Raw genomic sequence first — 15,018 nt, 5'->3', positions numbered from 1 at the left:
GTACTAATTAAGACACCTGAGCTCAACTATGGCTATCCTTAAAACCTGGACTGTTAGTGTGCCTTGAGGACCGTGATTGGGAACCTCTGTTGTATAGGCTAGTAGAAAGCAAGACAACCTGAGGTGTAAAGATGTTTTTAAATTAGACTGAGGATCACATATCCTGTGCTGCAAGGCTGGCACTAATTCCAGGAATTATACAGCTATCATTTTAGCTACGGTGTAAAAATGCGTCTAAACGGTTTATCCTGTGACTGTGATTGCTGGCAAAAATCCCCGCGGTATGGGGAAAGACGATTTAATTAAATAGGTTCAGAAACCCACCAATTCTGTGTAAAATGCGGAATCAATGTTCTTTTTCTCGCACACAAACCCAATTTTGTGTTTTTTATATGCAGACTTTTTCAGTGATGTCCCCTCTATGTCAAAAAGCAACAAGTACACTTTAAAATGTTTCAGTTTTTCATAGTTGTCACTTGGGCAACATGTATCCAAAAGTAATGTAGCTATATTTCTAGTGTCCCTTGCATGCTACTTAATTGTTTTCATAGTGTACCTTTTCATTCAACTGTGTAGGCAGAGACATCAACCAGCTATGAGCTTATGCAGAAAAAGATAAATGCCATATGGAGTGCACTTCATGTACCAGAAGGCCAGCGATTGGATATGGCAATTAAATATAGCTCCATTGACTACCAAGACAGACTGCCAAAGGTGAGATGACAATAAATGTGCACCAAATTAAATAAGAGTTGTACAAGTGGGAACAATGTATGCACAAACCTTACACTACATAATTTAAAGCACAGACAATCTGACAAAAGCTTAAAGACTAAAGAAGATAATAGTAATGCTATTTATTTAGCTCTTTTCTACCAAGATGACTCAAATGGGGCAACTGAATTAGCAGCGATGTGGCGTTGAACCTCCTATGTTCGGCTATGGACATATCCATCTATTATGGTAGGCCCAACATTGCTAATTTTCCTGTGCGCCTCAATGGCATGCAAGGATAAGCTAGCAATGCTGCTGGTCTTGAAGTCCCTTTTGGGTTGTTGTTTTGTTTTTAGAAACTAAATGAGATGCTTGAGTAAGTTAATGCCTGTTTCACATCTCAAACCCGGGTTCAAAAAGGGATATTGAACTCGGGTCCGACCCGGGTCAAAGCCTTTCACACTGCACTTTCGAACCAGGTTATTCCCGAGTTGGTCTATTTTCACTGCACTTTTGACCCGGGTTGTTCCCGGGTTGGCCCTTTTCCAAAACTCCATGGATGTCATTTTAAAAGGACTTTTAGGGCCGTATTCAATCAGAAGCGAAAAGTCCATTTCGGTGATACTTTTTCGCCGATGATGTAATTTTCGCCTGTTTCAACTTATCCCCGTATTCAGTTGTAGCGTCTTTTTACCGGCGCGATAACGCAATGCAATATAATTCGCAAAAAAGTTTCGCCTATGAATACCCGGCGGAAAAAAGTGCAGGATTGGGGTTTTGGGGTGCAGTGTTGCGGGAACCACCCTGCACCCTTTGGATACCCCCCTGATGCTAACTGCATCAAAAAAACCCACAAAGGACACCCCAAAAACCACTTTGAAAAAGTGGGCGAAAAGAATCAAAGTGGGGGTACAAATTTAAAAACTAGCGAAATAGACTCTGGGGGGGTCCCCAAGTAAGCCCCAGGTTTTTTCTTGTTTTAGCTGAAGGTGCGTTCTTAGCGCTTTTTAACACTTCACTTTAAATTAAAAACATGCTTGCACCCATTTTCATGTACGCCAAATTTGATGGGAGTAGCTATTTTCACATTAAAAACCTTCAAAAATGCTATTCTTCACCACTGATGCTATTTAGCACCTATTGAGCCCGTTTAAAAACCCCAAATACCTTCAGCAGGGCAATTCAGTGATCCCCTTTTTGGGGGGTGTCAGGCTGATTTCCCAAAAAACTACAGCACTTTTCGCTGATTTGCTTTTCGCTGGATCCCGTTTTCGACGATTTGGAATTGAATACAGAGATACGTGCACGATACTTTTTTGCGCAGAAAAGCAGCAAAGACGGCGAAAAGTCCGGCAATGGACTTTTCGCTCCTAATTGAATACGGGCCTTAGGCTCAGAAAGGTGGGGTCACAGAGCTGGCAGGTTGGGTGGCACATGCCTGGCTGCTTTCCCTGGCTGCAAGAAAGGCTTAACGGCATGGTTAAGGCTGTGTGCCCAAAAACACCAGCACAAAGGTAAAAAAAATTCCCACTTCAGCCTGACTGCCCCACTTTTATTTTTGTTGTGATCAAGAATTTTTAGATTAGATAGTTTTTTTAAGTGATTTTAATTTATTTACTACCTGTTGCTGAGTCCTGTGGAAGCCTGAGGACTGCAGCAATTGTGCTATATTTTTATATACAACAGAATCCTTTACAGTTCCTGTCAGCTGTCTGGCAATCTCTGCCTCACCCCTAATTCTCAGAAGCTCCTTCACCTCATCAGGACTCCAATTTGCCATGGTGCTGAAAATCTGAGAGCTCACTCTTTCTCTGCGTAGTGTGCTGGCAGGGCTCAGGCTGCTGACATCATCAAGGCATACAAAAAGCAGCCAATCAGCACTTTTCCCTGAGTCCCAGGTTGAATAACCCGGGTCAGACACTTTTAAGTGCGCATAGACCTGAGTGCGACCCGTGTTTAACACTGCTTATAACCCGGTTTGAAATGCCAGGTTGCTCGACCCGGGTTATTTCAAAGTGGTGCTTTTAGACTGCACCTCGACCCGTCTCAACACGGGTTATTTTGGAGATGTGAAAGGGGCACCAGTTTGTTTTTGAAGGTTTATAGTGTGGAGGCCTGTTGAGCTGTGTGAGGCAGCCAGTTCCAGAGACTTGGAGCCACAAAGCTTAAAGCTCAAACCCCAAATGAAGTATGAGAGATTGTAGGTACTACTAATAGTTCTTCATCTGCTAATTGAAGTAAGCGAGTGCAACTATAGGGATTCAGAAGCTCTTTCAAGTACCTTGGACCCTGGTTTTGTAGGGTTTTGAAAGTCAGTAAGCCAATCCTGAAATAGATTTGCCATATTACAGGCAGCCAGTGAAAGGAATAGAGAATGGGTGTTAGGAACAGGGCAGGTTAATGAACAGCCTGGCTGCTGCATTTTTTAGCAGCTGCTAGTGGTGCAATTATTTACTAAATGAGTGCATTTCAGCAGTTCAAGTGTTAGGATACAACTGCATGTGAGCAGGTCCAGATTAACAATGGGGCGAATAGGACTACAGCCCCAGGCCTCCACATAAAGGACAGCATGATGATAACCATTTGCCCAGCTGGCCGCATGATCGGCTATGAAACATAAGAATTAAAACTGCATTTATTCTTCAGGGTCCACAGGTATACCATGGGGATAATGTGGTTGGAGTGATCCAGGCACCAAACAGTTAAGCTTTCATGCCTCAGGTCCTCCTCCACATATACCCCGCCCCCGGTGACAGACAGTCAGTTGTTTGTTTGGTGCGGCAGGATCCAGATGCACCTTTGTAACAGGGTTACTGCTCAGGCAGTTCCAAGCTTTTATTTTGTTTTATTTCTATGTTTTTGAGTTAGCAGTGCTGAATGTCTGAATTAAGAACCGTGCACTGCGACTCCATCTACGTCCGCGTGGCTGCAACACCAGTAACATCTCTGGTGATTTCGGCGGGTCACAGCAGAGTTTGCTAGCAGTGATGCTGGGGCCCGGACTGCAACCGGACGCACGGAGATGTCAGGTAAGGTGACCTCACTTGGAATTGTGCGCTGCAGTCCTTGCTTCCGGCACTGGAGACGCACTGGAAGAAGCTGCTCCCCCACTAGACCACCACTTATTGTCTGACAACGGGGATCGTCAGCAGGTGCTTCTGCTGCCATGAGGCCAGCTTATGGGAGGTAGGCTCTCCCCCGACCCATCAAAGGTTTTTTCGTGTCTGAGCCGCTCCTCCAATCCCCCTTGTGTGAGTTGCTCACAGTCCACTATCGGTGCTCTGCTGAAGCTGTTTGGTCTCAGGAGGTTTTGGGTCAGTCTTCCTGTATACCTCTCCCCTGGTTCAGGTATATAGTGCTCTATATCCTACCAAGCCTTGTGTTTAAATATTTGATTCAGGGTCTATTGCAACTAAATTACATATGCAGTGTATGTGACTGTATGCTAGCTGCCTTTTATTTCTAATTGTCAGTTATAACTATCACTGTTTTTCTCCTCACCCCTCTGGTATAGGTGGGTGGGGATTTTTCTGTGTACTTCACATTTACTAGTTATTTGTGAAGGCTGTCAAATTGCATTGCACTGTTACCTTTATCGTTGAATATGTCCAAAGGTTAAAGGGAAACAGGAGGTTCAGGCCCCTGTCCTGGTTTCATGTAAATCCTGTTTCAATCAATTATTTTGGCAATGGAACCTGGGGATTTTATGGCTTCCCTGGACATTCAGGATGCATACCTGCATGAGCCTATTATGCCATCCCAACAACAATTTCTATGATTTGCTGTCCTGCAACATTACCAATTTCAGGCACTGCCATTTGGACTATCAACAGCCCCGCAGGTCTTCACCAAAATAATGGCGGTGATGACTGCCTATCTCAGGCGTCAGGGAATCAGAATACTGCCATATCTGGATGATCTTCTGATATTGGTACAGTCTTCAATTGTTCTACAACACCATCTCCAACTGACCATTGCCTTCCTACAGAAGCACAGCTGGATAATCAATTGGAAGAAATCTTCTATGTCTCAAATACAGTGGATGGTACATCTGGGGGCGCTTCTGGATTCTCAGGCAAAAAGGGTGTTTCTGCCAGAGGACAAGATTGTGGCCCTATCATTGCGAGTACACAAATTGCTCCACAATCAAAGGGTATCCATTCTATCAGCGATGCAGGTCTTGGGTGGAATATGCTCAGTTCCACTCCAGACCTCTGCAGCAATTGATTCTCTCCCGATGGAATGGACAGTATCATCTAATATGGTCCCAGATGAGCCTTCTCACTCCGGAGGTTCATCTCTCTCTATCTCGTGGTGGCTACAAAAGGATCATCTGGACAAAGGTTGCCCATTCTGGATCCCAAATTGGGTGCTTCTCACCACAGACGCCAGTCTTCGCGGATGGGGGGCAGTTACAGGTCATCACACCTTTCAGGGAAGATGGACAAATCAGGAAAGTCATCTGCCCATAAACTTTTTGGAGCTTTGAGCAGTATACAAAGCACTTATCATGGCACAGGACCTGCTCCAGGGCTGGCCAGTCCAGATCCAGTCCGACAACGCAACCACAGTAGCCTATCTCAATCATCACGGAGGAACGTGAAGTCATGCAGCCATGATGGAAGTGACTAACAGTCTGATTTGGGCAGAGCGTCATCTTCTGGCTTTCTCTGCAATATTCATCCCGGGAGTCCTCAATTGGGAAGCACACTTCCTAAGTCGTCAGGACATACACGCCAGAGAGTGTGCTCTCCACCAGGGTTTTTTTCAACTCCTGGTGGACAAATGGGGCCTACCAGACATAGACCTCATGGCATCACATCACAACCACAAAGTCCCCAGGTACGAGTCTAGGACCAGAGACCCCTCGGCCACCTTCGTAGACGCACTGGCAGTAAGTTGGAACTTCAAGCTGGCGTATCTCTTTCCTCTGATTTCCCTCCTCCCAAGGGTCCTCAGATAATTCAAGCAGGAAGGCGGAACAGTAATACTAGTGGCTCCTGCTTGGCTCAGAAATCATTGGTTCACCAACATACAGAATCTATCCATAGACAGTGCGTTTCCTCTTCCTCTATGGCCGGATCTGTTAGTGCAGGATGCTTGCATCCATACTTACCTCGTCTGTGTTGATGGCGTGGCTCTTGAGTTTTCCGTCTTAAGAGCCAAAGGTTTCTGCAGCTCTGTGATTCAAACGATGTTTAGGGCACAAAAGCCTTCCTCTGCCCGCATCTATTACAGAGCTTGGCATTCTTTTGGTCATTGTTGCTCCCACAGAAAGTATGACCGTAAGGTTTTTAGGGTTTCCCAGGTACTTGCTTTTCTCCAGGCTGGGTTAGACTTTGGTCTTCGCCTGGCCACCCTGAGAGTGCACGTTTCTGCGTTGTCACTCTGGTTCCAGAGAAAGATTGCTTCTTTGCCGGATGTTAGAATTTTTTTCAGGCGGTTCTCCAAGTTCAGCTACCTTTTGTCCCATCGGTAGCACCATGGGATTTGTCTTTGGTTCTCAAAGGGCTATAAGCTCCCCCATTTGAACCTCTGGACTCTGTAGATTTGAAGTGGTTGACAGCAAAGACTTTTTCTCCTCGCTGTCTCTTCTGCACGCAGTCTCTGATTTGGCAGAGCTCTCTTGTCGCTCCCCGTTTTTGATTTTTTACCAGGATAGAGCTGTCCTCGGTACAAGGGAGGGTTACCTTCCTAAGGTAGTGTCCCATTTTCATGTGAATGAAGAAACTGTGGGTCCAGCTTTTCAGTCATCAGATCTTTCTATAGGTAAAGCCTCCCTGGATGTGGCTCATGCTCTTCGTATCTATGTGGAGCATACAAACTCTCTTAGAAAATCATTCTTTTTGTGCTATATGGTTTTCACAAATGAGGTTGGCCAGCTAACAAACAAACTCTGGCGCAATGGTTACGTATGACTAACTCTCAGGTTTACACACAGGCTGATCTCCCTGTCCCAAACACGGCGACAGCACATTCTACTCGGTCTGTGGGACCATCATGGGCGTTTCGTCATGGTGCAAGGCAGCCACGTGGTCGTCTGTCCATACTTTTCTAAGGTTCTATGCCTTTGATACTTTTGCCTCTCAGGATGCTTCCTTTGGGCGGTGGGTTCTCCTTTCTGCTCAGGAGCATCCCCACCCTTAGGGGAACTGCTTTAGGACATCCCCATGGTATCCCTGTGGATCTCTTTGGACCCTGAAGAAAATAAGTGTCACAACCGGGCACTAGGAATACCTCTGTTGAGGTCAAGAATTGGGGAGATAGGACAGCCGTGAAGCAATGACGGGGGTGACAGACTAAGTCTTCTAATTGCGGCCAAACTCAGGTTTGGCTAGACCTGCCCAGAGCCGCGGAGTCTAACTCACTTGGTGGTTTTCTCCAGTGACCCCTCCAGTTGGGAGTTGGTTTTCGCTGCATTAAGCGAGCAGGTCGCGGCCCTCTGGAGAGGTACCTGGGAGTGACAGAAGACCATAACAAATATAACAAGAAAATAACTAACACTGGGAATACTAGAAATAACACAGGGAGACTGGGGATGGATTAACACTAAAAAGGAACTGAACTAAAGAGGCACTAGAAGCACTGGGGGAGGATGATCCAGAGGTAGGCTTTCTCAGGAAAACACAGGAAATAACCTCGGAGTTGCACTTGAGACACACTGGAGCTCTTGACATAAACTGGTAAAGGTACACGGGAGTACGCGGGAATACACCTAAGATTCACGGGAGGAGCAAGGATGAACTTGTACTGTGATCCGGGTATAGAGTACACAAAGATGCACTGGGGACACAATGGGGGTGCAGGGATGGACTTGTACTGAAACACACGAAGATGCTCTGGAAATGTACTGGAGGAGCAGAGATGAACTTGTACTGTGGTCCGGGTAATGAGTACACAAAGATGCACTGGGGACGTACTGAAGGTGCATAGATGAACTGTACTGAGACGGTATAGAATCGGGAAGCCGGCTGCCTTAATAACGACTGTCACATCCCGGCGAGGGATGAAATGCCGGCCGTCTAGATGTAGACGCCTGACATTTCCCCGACGCCGGGAGACAGGTGCCCGGCATCCCGATCGAAGGGATGCCGGGCACCACGAGTGGACGGCCGCAGGGGGAAGGGTTAGGTTTAGGGCACCCGGGGGGGACTTAGGGTTGGGCACCCCCCCAGGGGACTTAGGTTTAGGCAGCGGGGAAGGGGAGGGTTAGGCACTTAGAGGGGGGATTAGGGTTAGGCACTTGGGGGGGGTTAGGCACCCCTAAGGTGGTTTAGGTTAGTAGATACTTACTGGCACTGCCAGGAATCGAACCACCATTCGGCCGGCGGTATTTCATACCGATTCCACTGAGACACAGGAACTGAGTACAGAAAGTTGCTACTTGAGACGCACCGAAGGTGCAGACACTGACTGGTACAGGAACACAGGTAGTGAATACAAGGAGGTCACAGAAGACAACAGGAAGCCAGGAACACTGAAGAAAGTAATACAGCCTATGTAACATAAGGTTGTCACAGGGAAACAGCGACATACAGTGATGTTGATCTGGCAACTTCCTGTTGCAGGAGTCGGACCTAAATACCCCTAGGCAGTTGGTCATTGGATGGTGAGTTCAGCTGAGAGACCGCAGGACTGCCATTAGAGGGGACTAATCAGGTGAGATGGACCAAAATGGTTGCGCCCATGCCCAGCACCCTGGGAACCAAGACTCACGCATGGAAGCCCTAGCAGACCCCGGGTAGAATCCTCAGCCATAACTCACCACTACCCCTGGCTTCCGAATGTCTCAGAGTCCAGTGATGCCAGTTTGAGTAAAGGCCGACCCCAGGCCGCATCCTGACAATAAGCGTTATGGTAGACTACCTTTGCTAACTTTTTCTTCGAGGTCCATAGGGCACCCACCCTGACGCACCTGGCTGCATTGGGTAGTTTTTCTTTTGGTCACGGATTCCCTAATCTTGTGTGAGAGTGTTTCTGGTGTTCAGTTGTTCTTCCTTCTCCTCTTTCCTTTTCCTGCCTTGGGCTTGGTTACAGAACTGAGGGCCTGATTCAGACCCGGTCACAAGCGCTGAGCGCTCGCAACCGGGTCGATGGTGGCTCACAGCGCATGTGCACGACGGAGCCGGCTCCGTCGTGCGCATGCACAAGACTCGGCTAGCGACGGGCAATCCGTTGCTTCAGGTCTCGCACCAAAGGGGGCGAGCTGTTGATGTTGAGTGACAGCTCGCCCCCTTTGGTGGGTGGGCCGGGGGGGGTGGCTGCCCAAACGGAGGCGTTCCCATGAGAACGCCTGCCATTTGGGGGCGGCCCCACTGACATCACGAGTGATGTCAATGGAGAGATTCCGGCTCTGTTAGAGCCGAAATCTCACTGGGGCTTGCGGCCACGAGACCCTACCACAAGGGTCTCATCGCAAGCCCGATGGTCGCAATGGTCTTGACCATCGCGACCATCAACCTGGCCGCTCGCTATAGCTGTGGGTGGTCACCCACAGCTATGTGAGCGGCCAGGAGGCTGCACAAAAAAAAAAAAACATGCCCTGATTCAGAGTGAGCGTCCGACCCTGAATCAGTGCCTGAATGTCTGTAGCCGGGGTATATGTGGAGGAGGACCTGAGGCATCCTGGGAGCTGAAAGTTTAACTGTTTGGTGCCTCGATCACTCCAACCACATTATCCCCATGGTATCTCTGTGGACCTCGAAGAAAAAGCGTTAACAAAGGTAAGTCTACCATAACTATTATTTTCTATTATCCTCACAAAATGATGCGATGTTCTATTTTTACCTTAGGGAGACAGTGGGGCTGATAGTGTAGGGGGTGTACATAGCCACATGGCAATGACCACACTCACATAGCACTGGTGTCAGCTCCTCCACTTCTCACAATAGGCTCTTGATCATTTTCAGCTGCAGGCCCATGTGACCCTTAATCCAGTCCTGCATATGAGTGTGAGAAGATCTTTTGATGGAATAAAGGGCCTGATTCAGAGCCGGACGCTATTTGCGCTCGCTCGTTCAGAAAAAGGGGCCGGCTATTTAAATTGAGCGCTCGCTCTTTGCGGTCTGTTGATGCCTCTATGTCTGAGCGAGCGAACGAAACATGCTCGCTATTTTGTAAAGACGCCCCCTGGCCGCTCGCATCCTACGTCATCTCCGCTATGTATTTGATTAATCGAGTACATCGAAAGGCATCTGAACTGCTCGCAGTGTTTGTGGTAGGATTTTCCTACCGCAATCATGCGAACGATTCAGGCTGAGAAACAACCAAGTGACGTGGTCGGTGACGCTGCTTTGTTAATTATGCACACCCTTAAAACGCCCGTTTTGACCGTTTGGCACGCCTGCGTTCGGATCACCACTCCCCGTTTTCAAGCACATTCCCCTGTTACCACCCACAAACGCCTCATTCTGTCACTCAAATTAGCAGGCATTCGCTATTTTGCGAGCACATGAATTCCGACCGCACTGACTGGTTGGCGCATGCGCATTGCGACCCATATGCATGCGCAGATGTGCGAACATCGCTCGGAGCGAACGAGCGGCCGCTTACGAGCGGCTCTGAATCAGGCCCAAAGTGCTTTATTCTGGTTTTGTTATGCATATCAAAGAATAAAGATTTGATCATAGATTGGCAGCTCTGTCAAAGCCGTCGATTATTGGATGCTTGGATTTAAAACAGCACAGAAATAAATACTTAACCAGCCTGGTTTAGCATTTATTACAATTGCCGCCTTAAATCAATCGGTGAAAGCGACTGATCATCGGTGGCTTTGACAAACTGCGCAATAGTAAATCTACCCCCGATGTTTAAGTGTCAACAACAGTGGCGTAACTAGGGTATTTGGAGCCCAGGGCAAATTTGAAAAGGGAGGCCCCCCCCCAACATCTTGATATGTGCGCGCGCCTAAGGCGCGCATGGGAAAAAATGGGCGTGGTCACTTAAAAATGGGGCGTGTCAACATGACACACCCCTTTATTTTCACGCTGAACATTCCTATCCATATGCACCTTAACCCCAGTAGTACCCCTTATACAATACCCCCAGTATGCAGTTGTGGTCCCTCTTATGCAGGCCCATAGTAGTGCCCCTTATACAGTATCCCCAGTAGTGGTCCCCCTTATACAGCCCCCAATTAGTTCCCCTTACTCAGTGCCCCCAGTAGTGGTCCCCCCAAATGCAGTGCCCTATGTAGTGTTCCCCCTTATGCAGTGCCCCCAGTAGCAGTCCCCACAATGCAGTGCACCCAGTAGTGGTATCCCCTTATGCAGTGCCCTTTATATAGTGCCCCCAGTAGTAGTCCCCCCCTATGCAGTGCCCTTTATATAGTGCCCCCAGCAGTAGTCCCCCCCATGCAGGTTTGCCAGTAGTGGTCCCCTTATGCAGGCACCCAGTAGTGATCCCCCCTATCTAGTGCCCCCTGTAGTGGTCCCCACAGTGCCCCTAGCAGTAAGCCCCTTATATAGTGCCCCCAGCAGTAGTCCTCCCCCCCCTCCCATGCAGTGCCCCCAGTAGTGGTCCCCCTGATGCAGGCTCCCAGTAGTGACCCCCCCCTATCCAGTGGTCCCTGTAGTGGTCCTTCCTGTAATTGCCCCCAGTTGTGGTCCCCCCAGTGCAGTGCCCCTAGTAGTAGGCCCCTTTTATAATGCCCCCAGTAGTAGTAGTCCCCCCCCCCCCCAAGTAGTGGTCCCCAGTTGAGGTTCCCCCTCCCGATTAAGTGCCCCCTGTAATAGCCCCCCCCCCAGTAGAGGTCCTCCCAATAATGGTGCCCCCAGTAATAGCCCTCCCCCCCAGTAGAGGTCCTCCTAATAATGGTGCCCCAAGTAATAGGCCCCCCCCAGTAGAGGTCCTCCTAATAATGGTGCCCCCAGTAATAGGCCCCCCCCAGTAGAGGTCCTCCTAATAATGGTGCCCCCAGTAATAGCCCCCCCCAGTAGAGGTCCTCCCAATAATGGTGCCCCCAGTAATAGCCCCCCCAGTAGAGGTCCTCCTAATAATGGTGCCCCCAGCAGTAGCCTCCCCCCGTTGTTCCCCCACCCCAGTAGAGGTCCCAGTGGTAGCCACCCCCGTTGTGCCCCCAGTAGTGCTGACAGGTTTTTCAAAATATATATATAAAAACATACTTACCTGAATCCACGCTGCTGCTGCTGCTCCTCCAGTCCGCGACGCCTCTCCCGCCGCCGCCCACCAGCCCTCCCGGGCTGGCGCGCTCAGCATAATGGGACAGACGTCATGACGTCTGTCCCATTACCCACTGAAGCCCGGCTCTTGCAGTGGGTGCTGCAGCAGTCAATGAGAGTCTATCTGACTCTCATTGGCTGCTGTTTAACACACGCATCGCCGCCAGCGCTGGTGGCGATACGTGTGTTATGCACAGCCTGAGCCCGCCTCGTGGCGCTATTGGGCAAGCGCTCAGGGGGAGGGAACGGGCTCAGGTGTGCAGCACAGGACCGGCGCCGGTCCTGTGTAAATGTGTAGCGCTGACCGCACTCATTGCGGTCGGCGCTACACTGGTGGCTAACTAGGGCGGGCCGGACCGTGGCCAGCGGCGCTCCACCGGTCCCACGGCACGCACCCTGCCCGACCCCCCCTAGTTACACCACTGGTCAACAATCCCTGACTGCCAATATTCAAATGTTCAGTGTTTTGCAACTCCGAACCCTCAAACGTAAATTCAGTAGGTTAGCTAAGCTGTAATCTTGTCCTTTGACAGTGATACAGGATTTATTTGCAGCAGACTGGCATTTATCCACTTTTACAGCTCAGCTAGTCAACCATCTAAGATTGGTATTGGGTTCCCAATACCCAGAGAAAGGATACAGTTACAGTTGAGTACCATCTACTAAGTAGTGATAGACTAGGCCATGACATCCAGTCAGAGCTGGTTTACACTATAACAGGGATTCATGAGCATGCTATTGTGAAAGTCGGCTGCTGAGTGCTTCCGCCCTTATATGGATGGGGGACAGCATTCCCAAAACCCCAGAGGCTAGCAGCCCAGTGCTGAAAAGCACTTTGGGCCTGATTCAGATGGAGGCAGCACTGATATGTGCACAGTAGACAGGTTTTTTTTGTAGTGTGCATGCATCCGAGTCACACAACAAATGCGTCTTGTCTGAGAATCTGATACATGGGGCAATATTTACTAAGCGTCGGGTTTGAAACTCCGGCGGTTTGACGTCAGGTTCTAAACCCCGGCAGTTTAGTGGTGGTATGACAGTGGTTTCTAAATGACAGTCAAACCACTGACTAGTAATTTTAGCCCTGTTCTATTCTAAAATGTTGCTTGACTGCGGTTTTGGCCTAGTAAATCTGCGGATAGCAAAACCGCTGCCAAACCACCGGGGTTTGAAACTCGCCGCTTAGTATATTTTGCCCATGGTCTGTGAATTTTAATGGGAGGTAACGGGGATGACAAAGTCAATGCATGTATGTTGCTGAACGCAGCAGCTTTCAAAGATGCACAGCTGTTCAGACTAGCAGCCATACTCATGAGAGCTGAGTCTGCCATAGCGCTGGTGCTAGTTTTGATGATGCATCTAAAGATGCACCTGACAGAAATGCACCATCTAATGCCGCTTACACACTAGACTATTTTTTTAACGATGTGGACAATAATGATATAGTTCAATGATATATATCGTTCAGTGCGTATGCAGTGAACAACCAATGATGCGTGCTCCCATGGGTCGTTAACGATGTTTGCTGTCGTGCAAACATACAGGCCAATCTGACAATATCGTCAGAAAGTGCCTGTTCAGGAATGTGGCAGGATGAGGTCACTGAATGATATCGTTCAGCGTGTACACCCAATATCTTTTATCAATATCTTTTAGCACATCGTCTAGTGTGTATGCCCCTTTAGGACGCTGGAAGTGGGCATCTCAGTTCTTTACAAATCGGAGGCGGCATTAGCATAAAGATGTAACTGCCGTGCCTGCATCCACCTCAGAATCAGGCCCTGTGACTCTCCACAAGCTTCTTAGACTTTTTGTGTCGAATAATAAATTAGATGGACAGGTTTATCCAAGACAATTATATTATACGTATATAGAGGGAATCCGTATGTAATGCCGGCTGTTGGGATGCCTACTGTCAAAATAACGACAGCGGGTAAGTATACTTACCCTCCCTCCCTAATCCTCCCTTCTTGTACCCTAACCCTCCCCGTTAGTGCCTAAACCTTACCCCCCCAGGGTTGCCTAACCCTCCCCACCCAAAACCTAACCCTGCTATGCTGCCTAAACCAACCCCCCCCCCACCCGCGCAACTAACACTAAGGGCGCCCCGGACTTACCTCGTTTGGGTCGGCATCGGGATTAAGATAGGCGTTGGGTTTTCGACTCCTATCTTAAGTCCGTGTAACAAAATAACACACAAAACAATTTTCAAATACACTTTAATTGAATACAAGCAACATTTCTGACTGGGAAAGTTTCTAGAGGTTACCAAAGAGATGTTAGGAAGTGCGAGTTTGAGAGCTTTGTAGGTTAAAACCAGCGTGTAAAGACTGATACAAGGTAGTGACTGCATTATTTATTACCAGTTATTTATAAGGTGTATACATATTCTGCAGCGCTGGATAGAGTGTTTGGCCATTCACATCAGTCCCTGCCCCAGTAGAACTTACAATCTATATTCCATACCACAGTCACAGGATTATTATTTGTGGGCAGCCAATTATCCTACCAGTATATTTTTGGAGTGTTGGAGGAAACCAGAGCTGCCAGAGGAAACCCACGCAAACACGGGGAGAATATACAAACTCCACACCGTCAGCATATACAAACTCCACACCGTCAGCATTTTGGTGGGAATCAAACACAAGACCTCAGTGCTGTGATGCAGTAATGCTAATCATTACATCAACTATGCTGCCACATCTACTTTACCAAAGACTGCACTTGGACAGAGGGAGGAAAAAGCAGAAAAAAAATCACGATCAGGAGGGCTTACTCCCAAGTGACAAACAAGAAATGTTGGATTATGTGAGTTTCTGCAAGTGATTGACATTTACCTTCACTTAGACCACATATACTGACAATTCATTAATATAAGCCAGGACAAGAATATAGTACAGGTTGAGTCTCCCATATCCAAAATTCCGAAATACGGAATATTCCGAAATACGGAACTTTTTTAGCTTGACTGAGAAAATGAAACCTTTGATTTTTGATGGTTCAATGTACACAAACTTTGTCTAAGGCACAAATTATTAAAAATATTGTATAAAATTACCTTCAGGCTGTGTGTATAAGGAGTATATGAAACATAAATGTATTTCATGTATGTACACAAACTTTG

The 15,018-nt window shown here is 48.1% G+C and overlaps 1 protein-coding gene across 6 annotated transcripts in view; it reads left to right on the top strand.

The window, feature by feature from the left end:
* The window catches only part of CCDC87 (coiled-coil domain containing 87), an 84,257-nt gene that overhangs the window by 53,514 nt on the left and 15,725 nt on the right, over positions 1–15,018 (top strand). For all 6 annotated transcript variants that reach the window (XM_088465434.1, XM_088465435.1, XM_088465437.1 and 3 more), the window contains one exon: positions 577–714. In XM_088465434.1, coding sequence (XP_088321560.1) covers positions 577–714 — 138 coding nt within the window. The remainder of the gene's footprint in view (positions 1–576; positions 715–15,018) is intronic.

Source organism: Taudactylus pleione, unplaced genomic scaffold (assembly GCF_031769625.1).
Source record: "Taudactylus pleione unplaced genomic scaffold, aTauple2 ptg001990l, whole genome shotgun sequence".
In the NCBI taxonomy this organism is placed as follows: domain Eukaryota; kingdom Metazoa; phylum Chordata; class Amphibia; order Anura; family Myobatrachidae; genus Taudactylus; species Taudactylus pleione.
The sequence above is the reverse complement of the archived record's forward strand: the minus strand, read 5'-3'. Positions and strand labels throughout refer to the sequence as shown.